The sequence below is a fragment of the Trifolium pratense genome, linkage group LG6 (assembly GCF_020283565.1).
Source record: "Trifolium pratense cultivar HEN17-A07 linkage group LG6, ARS_RC_1.1, whole genome shotgun sequence".
NCBI lineage: Eukaryota > Viridiplantae > Streptophyta > Magnoliopsida > Fabales > Fabaceae > Trifolium > Trifolium pratense.
In genome coordinates this window covers 43270045-43283349 of record NC_060064.1, presented here as the reverse complement: position 1 = coordinate 43283349, position 13305 = coordinate 43270045, and the positions used below count along the sequence as shown (strand labels likewise).

At 34.8% G+C, this 13305-nt stretch overlaps 2 protein-coding genes across 2 annotated transcripts; both read left to right on the top strand.

Annotated features, from left to right (window-relative positions):
- LOC123890254 (probable protein phosphatase 2C 33) lies at positions 1 to 4051 on the top strand. The gene is made up of 5 exons (XM_045939820.1): positions 1 to 1005; positions 1738 to 2127; positions 2288 to 2405; positions 2554 to 2777; positions 3247 to 4051. The coding sequence occupies exons 1-5, from the start codon at positions 754 to 756 to the stop codon at positions 3739 to 3741; spliced, it is 1479 nt and encodes a 492-aa protein (XP_045795776.1). The 5' UTR covers positions 1 to 753; the 3' UTR covers positions 3742 to 4051.
- A 4534-nt stretch (positions 4052 to 8585) lies between these two features.
- On the top strand, positions 8586 to 9201 carry LOC123890255. The gene is made up of 2 exons (XM_045939821.1): positions 8586 to 8852; positions 8938 to 9201. The coding sequence occupies exons 1-2, from the start codon at positions 8670 to 8672 to the stop codon at positions 9199 to 9201; spliced, it is 447 nt and encodes a 148-aa protein (XP_045795777.1). The 5' UTR covers positions 8586 to 8669.
- The last annotated feature ends 4104 nt before the right edge of the window (positions 9202 to 13305 follow it).

Below are 13305 nucleotides of genomic sequence, written 5' to 3'. Positions count from 1 at the left end.
TTGCGATCTTCATGCTCTTTTTCCGATTGTTTCTACATCTTGTCCGTTTCTCACTCTTTCCATTCCCTCCTCTTCTCGTCTTTCAACCATTGTTTTCACCTCCCACCCCCCCCCCCCCCCACACCCCCCCACCCACACACACACACACAATTTCTCGTTCATTCCCATCCTCAACCTTTCTTCCAAAAACACTAAATTTCTTTCTGGGTCTTAATCATACACCATTGGGGTTTCTTTCTTTCATTTTCTATTACAAAAATACCCAAAAAAAAACTAAATTTGTTGCCTTGTAGGATAATTCACTGGATTAACACAGATCTGCACTTTATGTTCATGTGTCTATAATCTATTGCGTTACAATAAAGAAAACTTGTTTAAAAATTTCTTCTTTTGTTTTTGGGTTTTTTAGCTTTTTTTTTTTTTATTGTTTTTTTTTTGTTTTTCAATATTATATCTATCTTTTTTCTATATCTCTTATATCTTATCCTTATGTAAATTGATGATGACTGAAAATGAATGACTTTCATTCATCAATCTCAATCTGAAAAAGGGTGTAATTGTTATTATAACTGTATTAAAACTTTTTTAAAAAGAAAAAAAAGAAAAAGAAAAGGGCTTTTTGAATTTTGAGGTTGCAGGCAAAGTTGATTTTGTTGTGTTTCTATTAAGTGGGTTGTGACGGATTCATCAAGAGAAGAAAGCTTGTGTTCAGGTGTTCTGGATTGTGTAATAAGCATTCTTAGGGCTCTAAAGATGGGGTCCTGCTTCTCTGCGGAAAGCAGGAGCCCCCACCCCACTTCGCCCTCTTCATCACCTTTTAGGAAGAATAGAAAAAACAGTAGAAAGAAGCTGGGAGCAAGAACTTCTTCATTTGAGTATTGGGGGAATGAGCCTCTTCATAAGATACCTGATAGGATGTCCCTTAATGGGTCGTCTAAATTTGCTTCTTTGTTCACTCAACAAGGCAAAAAAGGTACCAACCAAGATGCCATGGTTGTTTGGGAGGTTAGATCTTTTTCACATTTTCTATAATTTAATGTTGTTTAGCTTTTGCAATCTTGTTGTTTTCACAATCCAAAATCCTAATATTAAATTAGATTTATTCCCGAACTTTGGATTTCTTACCTTGCAATATTTGCATTATTCATGTCTTGTGTATGCAATTTTGACTTCTAAGCATTATATTGATCCTTGTATTTCTCTTGATCAAGCAGATCGTTCCCATGTTTTCTTTGCATGTATATATGGTTTTGTTCATAGCAGTGGTAACTTATGTTGCTACGACACTTCAAATCGAAGGCATGCCTCGTGACTGAAACAACACCAACACATATAGATATAGATGCATTCGATCATTTTCTCAAATGATTATGGATGCCTATGTTTATGTCTGATGTTCGTGTATGGTTCAGTTCATAGGTGGTAGCCACGGATCCTTAAATAAGTAGGAGAACATAGTTGGCTATGTATACCAATCTCTTATTTTATTTTTCCTTATGTAATCGTGCATTGAGGATCTGGTATTTTATCCTCTTAGGATGACTTGATGAAAGATGATGGATGGTTCAAGTCCTGAAAGATTTTGAAAAAACTTGATTACTTAAAACTGATTTGGTTAAAATTGAGTTTGAAAAGCAGAACAGTTTGTTTGGATATCTATATATTGCAGAACATTGTTAGCTATGTCTAGACGATTGCAATTGCTGATACTTGCCATTTGTTTATCATATATTGCAGAACTTTTGTTCTAGAGAAGATACAATATTTTGTGGAGTTTTCGACGGCCACGGTCCATATGGTCATATGGTTGCAAAAAGAGTGAGAGATTCACTTCCTCTAAAACTGAATACTCATTGGGAAAATAATGTATCTGGTGGGGAAGTCCTCAAGGAGATTAGTGTTAATGCAGCAGGAAGCATGAACTCAGAAGAAGTTGCATTTATATCTGCTGACGAGGAATCCAGGGTATCTGTTGATGCTGAGGAAACGGAAAAATTCCCAGAAATCTTTCTAACGCTTAAAGAATCCTTTTTAAAGGCATTCAAACTTATGGATAGAGAATTGAAGACACACCAAACAATCGATTGCTTCTGTAGTGGGACAACAGCAGTAACTCTGGTTAAGCAGGTATTGGCTTGTAACTTTTGCAAAACTAGTGATTCACTCGCATTATGTGGACAGATTACTATTGTTCTGCAATACACATTGCACTCACATTTGATTTCTTCTACTATAATTGTTTGCAAGGAATTATTTCTTAGCGTAGAAGATTTTGTGTTTTCTATAGGGTCGTGATCTTGTGCTTGGAAATATTGGTGATTCTAGAGCTGTGTTGGGTACTAGAGTAAAAGATAATTCTCTTGCTGCAGTGCAGTTAACTGTGGATTTAAAACCTAATCTTCCAGGTATAATTCTGGTCTACATTGTTCAACAGTGGCTTCAGATCGTTTTATTTTTTTTACTAAAGTGGCTTCAGATAATTGAACATCTTAAATCATACGTGTGCATATTTTCCACAAGTTCCCTCACATATCTTTTTCTTCTCTTTTACAGCCGAAGCAGAGAGAATTCGCAAATGTAAAGGGCGTGTCTTTGCTCTTCACGATGAGCCTGAAGTTTGCCGAGTCTGGTTGCCAAATAATGATTCACCTGGCTTAGCCATGGCAAGGGCATTTGGAGATTTTTGTCTGAAAGATTTTGGTCTAATATCTGTTCCAGATGTATCATACAGAAGACTAACTGAGAAGGATGAGTTTATTGTCATGGCAACAGATGGGGTATGATACCGGACTTCCATTGTAGTATAATGATAATTGCACTTGCCTCTATTTCAAAATATGTTTTCTGTATTCATTTCTTCTTTTAATTTGTAATTACAAATATGTCACTTTGTTTCCTATTTTCAAATACTTGTGTGGAAAACAGTGAAAATAGAAAAATGTTGTTTCATTATTTTCTGTAAAAATATTTGAGAATTGGAAACAAAGTGACATCTTTTCTACTTAAAATTGAGAGCAGGAATTGAAAACAAAAAATATTTCTCAAAACAAACATGGTCTAAGTTTTGTTATCATCATATTTTTTTTACTAGTCTACTAATATTTTAATCTTTTTAGCTGCTTTTTATAAACATTTTCTAAGTTTTGTCTACTACTTGTTAGCTCTGTGGTAAGAGTTTGGTTTTGTATCTCAAGGGACAAAGTTTAAATCTAATAGTTAACAGTTCTAAAATAATCTCATGGCCAGATTTGGGATGTGCTAACAAACAAGGAAGTGGTAGACATTATAGCGGCTGCACCGCGGCGTTCAACAGCGGCGAGATCACTGGTTGAGACAGCAGTGAGAGCATGGAGATACAAATATCCAACTTCAAAAGTCGATGACTGTGCCGTGGTTTGTCTCTTTCTAGACTCAGACGTTCAAAAATTATCGACCGCTTCTCATACCAACAAGTCCAAAGAACATCCTCCTAGTTCAGGAATTCAAGTCAGCAGCAATGGTGATAATGAAGGTGTTTCTGAACCTAATGTTCTAGCAAGATCAGGAACATGCAGAGACGACAATAATAATAACATTGATGAAGAATTTAAGGAAGAGGAGGAGATAGATGCTGAGACAGAAAAAGAGTGGTCTGCTCTTGAAGGTGTATCGCGTGTCAACACATTATTAAACCTTCCAAGATTTAATCCTGATAAAGACGACAAAGCAGCTGCAGAAGAAGGGGTCCGAAAACGCAAATGAAATTCAAGCAAGCAATATTAAGATGGCTCTTTAGCATTTTGATTTTTTTTCCTTCAATATTATTATTATTATTATTATTATTATTATTATTATTATAGATACATACATTTTTCTTTTGTTGCTTTTTGGTTCACATATGTTTTTAGTTTATTATTCCATTCCCACCAATTTGATGGTTTTTGTTTTGGTCTTAGAAATATGTCCGGGCTGTTTTAGTGTGTCTGGAAATTTGTCACCAGTGTCTGTGTGCTTCAAAAATTTTGTGAAATAAAAAACTCATGATACATTAATAATTATGTTGCTGGATAAAGTTGTAGCGTGGTTCACGAGTTTGTGTGTGAATGACTATTATTAATTATTAATGTGTTATGCATGTTGAATTAATTAATGATAAAGGAAATTGTGATAAGGACAAGCATGGTGGTTACTGGTTAGGTTCAAAAATCAGATGAAGTGGTGTAGTATATTTTTCAAAGCTTTTGCATCTTTCTTTTTCATGTGGAAATTAATGTGACGATGTGGTTTATAGCTGGTGACAGTAGTAACTCATGTTTTTGTGTGGTGTGGTGTGGCCGGTGCCAGCAGTGTCTTATATAAAGTCAATAAATCAACAGGGGACTACATATATATTTGGTGATGTGAGGATGATGACATTGTCAATTTGTGTTGGAAGACATTTTGTTTTCATGTTTACGAGGAATACTCCATTAATTGAATTATACTAACAAGTGAAAAAATTATTACTAAAAAGCTTTACTACTTTGTATAGTTTTTCTTTTGTGAAAAAATTATTATTAAAAAGCTTTACTACTTTGTATAGTTTTTCTTTTGGCAAGTAATTTAGTGAGTAAATCTTCCCGAGTTTTTACATTTATAATGAGCTGGGGATCGAACTTATGACATATAACGTACTACATAAATCCCTCATCACTAGACCAAACCTAATGGCTTAATTTAGTGACTAAATTTAAACACCTTAAATATAGGGGAGTCGAGAATCTAAAATTCAAGGCGACAGAGACTTGTATTAATGAGATACGTAGAGTTAGTGGGCATGAAATGGAATGTATGACAAAAATGTCGATTTTTCGTTCCTTGTTTCCTCAACATTCATGTGATACCAAGTATAATTAAATTGCTTGTTTATTTAGACCGAAAAGATTGTTAAGACCAAGGTTGTCATGATCGATCTTTTACCTCAACTCGTTTTGCCTAGGTAAACTCGACTCGTAAAATCGTGCGAGTTTACCAAAAATTAAAATAATATGAAAATTATTATGTATATAACATATATACTAATATAATACTATAAAAATGCAATATTTCAAAATATAAACTTAATTATTTTTTGAACAAGAATATAAACTTAATTATAAATGAAAAATACACCAAATCACCATATGAATAATATAATGTCCATAAACTTGTATCAAAATACCTAATTATCCCACCAAATCATATAAACATCCAAATAACAATTTAAGATAAGAAGGTTCGTAAGTTTATAAAATTGTTAAAAAGTTAAAGTATCCAAAAATAACTAGAGTTACTCTTGTCAAAAGTGTTCAATTCTACTAGAAGGCTACAACGGCAAAAGTTATGGTGCATAAGGCATTTCCTTATGCATGGTGCATAAGCAAAAAAAAATTTAAATTAAATAGACGTGGATCCAGTGCGCGCATGCATACCGCGAAACTCTTGTTACAGCCCGTTGATTTCCATCACACGACCAAGATTCTGCAGAATCATCCCCTTGATTTTTGTTTGTTGTTGCGCCCCTCCTGCTAGCTGCACCCCGCTTGCTTACTTTCTGCACCCCTACGAAGTGGGTCGGCCTGTTGCACCCCTCCTGATTACTTTCTGCACTCCTGCGATGTTATTTTTTTATTTTTTATTTATTTATTCATATAATTTATTTAATTTAAACCAAAAAGTATAAAATAATAAAAACTTAAAAAATAAATTGTAATAAATAAAATGTGGATTAAAAGAGGACCGACGGGTTTACATCCGCTTATCCCTCGAATGACCGAACACTGGTCATGCGATTTGTCTACCGGTTTTTTGTCTTCCGCAAATAAAATTAATAAATAAAATTGGATTAAAAAGGGGACCGACGGGTTTACATCCGCTCATCCCTCGAATAATCGAACGATAAAGATAGACAAACTAATATTAATCCTATTTGGTATTTTCGGAATCTCATCCTATTTGGTATGTTAAATGGTTTCAAGATATTATACACTGAAACCATTAGTATTGTTAAATGATTTATATAAATACTAAGGTGAGATATATATATATATATATATATATATATATATATATATATATATATATATATATATAGGGGAGAGATCAAATTACACCAGTGTAATATTTGAGTAATATTACACCGCTCAATAACGCTTTAACGAATACAAATTTTACAAAATTCACCGTTGGATTGAAAACTTATATCGTATAGATCATCTATGTTGAATTGTATACAAATCTAAAATCGTTTGATATGTTTTTGAGATAGATCAAGATTAACGGTATTCAATAAAAATGCATAAACCATTAATCTTCACCGGTCTCAATAACATATCAAACGATTTTAGATTTTTGTAAAATTCTAAATGGATGATCTATACGATATAAACTTTCAATCCAACGGTGGATTTTGTAAAATTTGTATTCGCTAAATCGTTATTAAGTGGTGTAACATTACTTAAATGTTACACCGGTGTAATTTGATCCCTCCCCATATATATATATATATATATATATATATATATATATATATATTTTCAGAGTGTTAAACAGTGAAACCATTTGTATTATAAAATGGTTTTATGTGTTTATTGAAACCAATATTGTTTTTTATGGTTTTAAAAATCCTGAAAACCATTATGTTGGTTAAATGGTTTCAGATAGTTATACACTGAAACCATTTGTATTGTAAAATGGTTTTACACTAAATGGTTTAATGATTTTAAATACTGATTATTACTGAAACCATAAGTATGGTTTAATGGTTTTGATAGTTTTTTATGTGAAACCAAAATAATTGTCTAATGGTTTTGTAATAAAACAAAAAACCAATGGTTTCGTCTAATGATTTATGCTAATTGTAATAAATTAAACCATATTTACAGTACATGTTTTAGTATGTAATTTTAAATTAAAATATGACTATATAATCATCCAACACAATTAATTGAAAATAGATTCTTATAATATGTACTTCAAAGGAACAAAAGTTATTATTTAATTGGAAATGGGGGGGGGGGGGGGGCGCGTTAGAAATTTAGGTGATGCGCTAGAAATCTGGAGGAGGAAAAAAAACTGCGGGGCGTGCTAGAAATCTGAGGGAGGAAAAAAAAACTGGGGGGGCTCGTAAGAAATCTAGGGGAGAAAAAAAAATTGGGGGGTGCGCTAAGCAAATAGGGGGCACGCGAGTAAATGAGGGGCGCACGAGTAATGAGGAAACATATGGGGGGCGCAGAGTAAATGGGGGCGCGCGAGTGATGAAGTGACATATGGGGGTGCGTGGAGTAAATGAGGGGTGTGTTGAGTAATTTTCATTGTTTATGCATGGTGCATAAGAAAGAAGCTTATGCACCATAACCACACCCGGCTACAACACCATCTTCATCGATGCATTCATTTCCAACCGACATACCCCAATTTTTGACCTAAGATCCCACCATATATTATCACCATTGCATTCTATGCATCATTAACAAAAAATACAAAAAGATATCTTGTTGTGCTCGCTCCTTTTACTATTATATTAGATTTGTCGCATTTTTCTTTTGAGTGTGTGATTTAACTAAATTGGTAGTAGAAAAACATCCAAGAACTTTCAAGTACAAGGTCACGGATTCAAATTCCATTGAGATCCTTTTCATTTGTTCTACCATGCTTCTTCAACTTTATATCACTTTCCTCACCAAATCCAATTCTCACACTCAATCCAATTCAAACACTTCAATCCAATGGACAATCAAACCGTAAATTTGGCTATAAATTAATCCAAAAGAATTGAAACAGGGGAGGCAAAAACGGGGAGTGAATTGAAAACAAAAACAGAGAGAACAAACAGAAAAACCAGTAGCAAAATGTAGAGATTAGAGAAAAAACCCATCACCATATTCTCTCATAATCTCCATTCTACATCCAAAACAACCATACAACACTACCTTCAACCTTCCATCGCCAAACACCAACACCAATACCAATTATTGTAACTAGCGGGCCAGGCAGGCGCGTTGTCTAACTTATGTACCCAAAAAAAAAAGATACGCCTTATGTTATGGTGAGTTTGTTAATAAAAGATTTTTGTTGCTACTAAAAAAAGCAAGGGTAATGTTGGTATTATGAAAATTCTACCCCAAAACTCATGTATTCTTTTTATATATTATAGTATAGAATAGATATAGATGAAAAAACTATAAAAAAAAAAAGAGAAAGTTAAGAGCAATTATGGAATAATTAAAAAAGAGTAAACTGTCACTTTGGTCCCTGAAAGTGGCACTCGCTGTCATAATAGTCCCCGAATCATCAAAAAACAATTTAAGATCCCTGAAAGTGACTTCCGTTAGTCAGAATAGTCCCCGTCGTTAGTTTGCGTCAAAGAACCGTTTGGTAGTGCTGATGTGGCCGTTTTGTTGACTTTATTGACCAATACGTGTCATTTCTTTTTAAAAATTGAAGCCACGTAGGCAGGGACCAAATTGAAGGTAAAAAAAAAATCAAAAAGGTAGATAACCGTTGAGGGACTAAATTGACGAAAATAGAAAATAACCCCCAATTATAAAACCCTAAATCAATCTCCATTTCTTCCTCTTCTCATCTCCATCTTCTTCCTCTTCTCATCTCCACTTCTCATCTCCATCTTCTTCCTCTTCTCATCTCCATAACCATTTTCGATTAGTTGAAAGATGAAAGGAGTTCCACCAATTTCACAGCAAAGAGAAGCTTCAACTACCCAAATTGGAAGTCAATCATCATCCTCACGTTTTGATCGGAGGCCTGACTGTTTTTGTGAGAGAAAGACAGTGATGCTTAGAGCAAAAACATTGAAGAATCCAGGGAGACAATTCTACACATGCCCACTAAACAAAGTATGTCATTTTTGTGGTTGTGTTTAATTTATGTTTGTTTATAGTTTTGTGCTTGTGTATGATGCTATGTTATGTTAATTTGCAGGAAGATAGTGCAAATTGCAAATACTTCATGTGGGTTGATGAGTGGGAAGACTATCTTGCAAATGAATCTTTAAGAAGAGTAGAAAGAAAAGGAGTAAAAGATGATGAAATGAAAACTAGTGTTGACAACAATTATGAAAATGATAAGTTCAAGAGAGATGTAAACTCAAAGTTGGATATGTTGGTTGTTGACATGAAGCTTATAAAATACTTTGTATTTGCTTGTATTGTGATTCAACTTTTGTATATGGTTGTTCACAAGTAGTGTTGTTGATTAGTTAGTGATTGAAATTAGTGAGTGTAATATTGTTGATTAGTGAGTGTAATGTTATTGATTAGTGAATGTGATGTATTTTAGCTTTAACCAAAACATATTTGTGTTAGTTTATAGGTTATAATACACTTAAATAATTAAACATAACATTACTTAAGCTTTAATTAAACTTAACATTCATTACGTAACCTTCAAACATAAAGTACATATATGTCTTCAAATATAAGCATTCTTAAAACTAGCCTTCAAACATAAGGCAAATAGATGTCTTCATAATAATAATAAACATAAACTAAGGCAATTACATGTCTTTCATCTAAACATTCAAACTATTGCTTCAAACATCAAAAGTTGCCTTCAAAAAATGTCTTTATAATTTAATCTTCAGTTAGGCCCTCTTGGTGGACCACTTGGTGGCCCTCTTGGTGGTCCTCTTGGTGTAGGCATGAAGGTCATGAATCCTTGATTTCCACTTGCAGCACCTCTAGGGAATGGCACATGATACATATTTGCAGGTCCCCTAATTGGTGGTGGTCTAACCCCTATTAAACCTCCATCAAATGTACCTTGACCAAAGCCAACTTGGAATACTTCACTAGAGTTAACAGCATGTGAAGTTACTTGAGAGCTAGGACCCATAGCAAAAGCATGACCAATGGGCTGAGATGAAGGCTCAGTAGTTGGTTGAGATGCTGTCAACTCAACCTCTGTTTGTCCTTCATTAGGACCTGTAGCAGCTTCAGCAACATTACTTGTATCATCTTCAGCAGTTACATTACCTGCTTGTCCATATTTCCTTTTTTTTGGCCTTGTTGGTACACCAACATTACCACAGCCTGTGATATTATGCCCTTCAAAACCACATCTTGAGCATGTGATTTCTGGATACTTCCTCCTAAGTCTGGTAGTACTTACAGGTGCCTCATTGCTATCCTTCCTTCGTTGCCTTTTTGGTCTTCCTTGACGCCTCCTACATGGTGGTGGAACTGGTTTCTCATACTCAGTTTGTGTCCAATACTCTTGTCCTTCAGTTGGTTGAATGAAGTAATTGTATGATGCTTTGTATGCACCAAGTGTCAACCACCCGCTACAATAATCCTCAGCCTTGTGGTTCTTATAAGCAATTGCTGCAATAGCATGTGCACATGGCATTCCTATAACAACAAATTAATTAATCAATTAATTAATTCAAATTTTTACATCAGAAGGCAGCCTATAACAACAAATTAATTCAGATTTTTACATCAGTTTGAGTAAAAAAGTTAAAAATGTCCTGAGTTTGATGGTATACCTGTTAATTGCCAGAATCTACATGTACATGTCCTGGCACTTAAATCCACATCCATTTTTTGTTGCCAGTTTTGGACTTCATAACGGTTACCATCACCATCACCAGACCATATTGGTGTCCACTTGTTGCTCTCAACCTTTTGCTGCTCTAGTCTTGACTGTTGCATTGGGCACAATTTTTCAGTACGATCTTGTAACTTCAGCTTGTTAGTACCCATTTTTCTCATGATATAACATCTAATTTCTTCAAGCATGGTCAATATTGGCTTCCCACGATATTTAACTATCTTTGCATTGAAGACTTCACAATTGTTGTTAGTGATGTTGTCCACCTTACACCACTCATTGAAATAAGCCTTAGTCCATGCTTCTTTTGGCCACTTGTTTAAATACTCCCATGCATTAATACTCTTCCTTTTCAACCTCTCCATATGTGCATTAAAAATGGCAGGGGTTGTTGCTTTTGCACATTGCCATACAACTCCTCTAAGCTCCATGTCTTTCCATTTCTTTGTGAAGTTCTTCCATAGATGCATAGCACAGAATCTGTGAGGTACACCAGGCATTACTTCCTGCATAGCAGGAATTAAACCCTACAACATAAAAACAATATACTGTCATTATAGTCCCTGTATGTCACAACTTACTGTCACATTAATCCTCAACCCAATAGGTATATTATCAAAACAGTATAATTTAAAAATATGTACCTTTTGCATGTCACTCATAAAATTCCATCCATGTTGCCTATAGTCCCCCAAGTCTTCATGGAGTAGTGTGAGGAACCATTTCCAGTTGTCTTTGTTCTCTACATCAACTATAGCATATGCAACCACATATATGTTATTGTTTGCATCTTGGCCAACAACTGAAAGTAATTGGCCACCATAGTAACCCTTCAAGAAACACCCATCAAGACCAATGAAGGGTCTACAACCAGCCTTAAACCCTCGCTTGCATGCCTCCAAACTTATGTAGATTCTTTGGAATTGTGGTGGACCATTAGGCATAGGAATGCAATTAATCTTCACTGTTGAACCATCATTACTCCTACGCAACTCATGAGCATAGTCCCATATCCTCCCATATTGTTCCTTCAAACTCCCTTCAACTAACTCTCTAGCTTTCTTCATTGCTCTAAACAATTTGGTTTCATTGACATGAACACCAAATTCTCTCTTCATCCAATCAAAGACCTCTATGTAAGTGATATTTGGTTGGACTCTCAATTTCTTCTCTAATTTGCTCACGACCCACTTTGTATTTGCTTTAGAATTTTTGAACACCCTACAACATGAATGTTTGGTTTCAAATGTCTTAATTTGAAAGCTCCTGTTCACATTACTCCATGAACAAAATATTTCCCAATGACACTCTTCATTCTTGCATTTTGCTCTTGCCCTTACCTTGTCATTCTTTGCCCACCTAAATTCTCTACCTAATGCTATAGAATAATCACTAACAGCCTTTTTAAAGGTTGTTAGTGTTTCAAACTCCATGCCTTTTTCTAGATGGACTTGACCAAATTCAGCTTCATTAAATTGTGGAAATACTTCCCTCTCCTTGCCTTCAAATTCATCATCAGTGCTAATGGGACTTTTTAACTCCTCTGAATGATAAGAATTATGTTCTTCTTCACTACTTGAATGAATAACATTTTCATGAATGATATTCTCTTGAACATCACCTCCATCATAATCATTATGCCATACAAATGCTGCATCTAAATCTGCATTCTCAGCATCAGAATCATCATCCACCTCAGTGTAAGCATCCGAATCACCATCCACCACACTATCCACCTCATTCTCAGCATCATAATCACCATCCACCTCAGTCTCAGCATCAGAAACTTGCACCTCCACCTCAGGCTCATTTTGCACCTCCACATCATGCTCATTTTGCACTTCCACCTCCACCTCAGACACATTTTGCACAGACTCAACATCAATCACACTTTGCCCCTCCACCTCAGGCTCAGCTTCACTTGCAGGTGTGATGATTAGAGGTACCTGGATGCCATGTTCAAAATACAACTCAATCTCATTGTTGTTATCCTTAGCAACACTAACCATGTCCATAAAGTCTTTATCATTAACCAATTCCCTTAAACCATCAAGCATGGTCATCTTAGGGAGCAAATACCATACATGGCTAATGTTAAAGTAGCGCCCACACTTCTTCACCATGGCTTCTAAGTCTAATTTGTTGAGGAAATCAACTTCAAGTCCTTCCCACACACACATTTGACCTCGAATGTACTGCAAGTCGGCGCTTCCAAACTTGATGAAATCTCCACCATGGTGGAAGATCAGTGTTAACTCAGTTTCAGTTTCCATCCTAAAAATGATAGCAAAACAATAATTTAAAAACACATTCAAATACATTACATTTTTATGAAACCCTAAAAAAATTCCTAATCTTAAAATACAACTATATAATATAACTAAACATCCACAAATACACTTCTACAACATCATTAAACAAAAAGAAACACAAGTATGAAAAAAGCCCTAAAATAGCAACATTGTTAACAACCACATAGACACTAACACACTATAAACTTGAAAAATGTGTTTTTGAGGAAACAACAACAACAAAAAAACTTAAGAAACCACCATACCCAACACAAGAACACCATTCTTAAGGACACAAAACTGACGAAAAACAGAATAGATTGACGAAAAACTTTACCTTGTTTTGCCGAAATCGTAGGCTTGCTCGATGATGATGAACAAAACAATGAACTTAATAACCAATAACAATGGAGGAAGGGTGTTTGATGAAGAAAGATGAGTGACAATT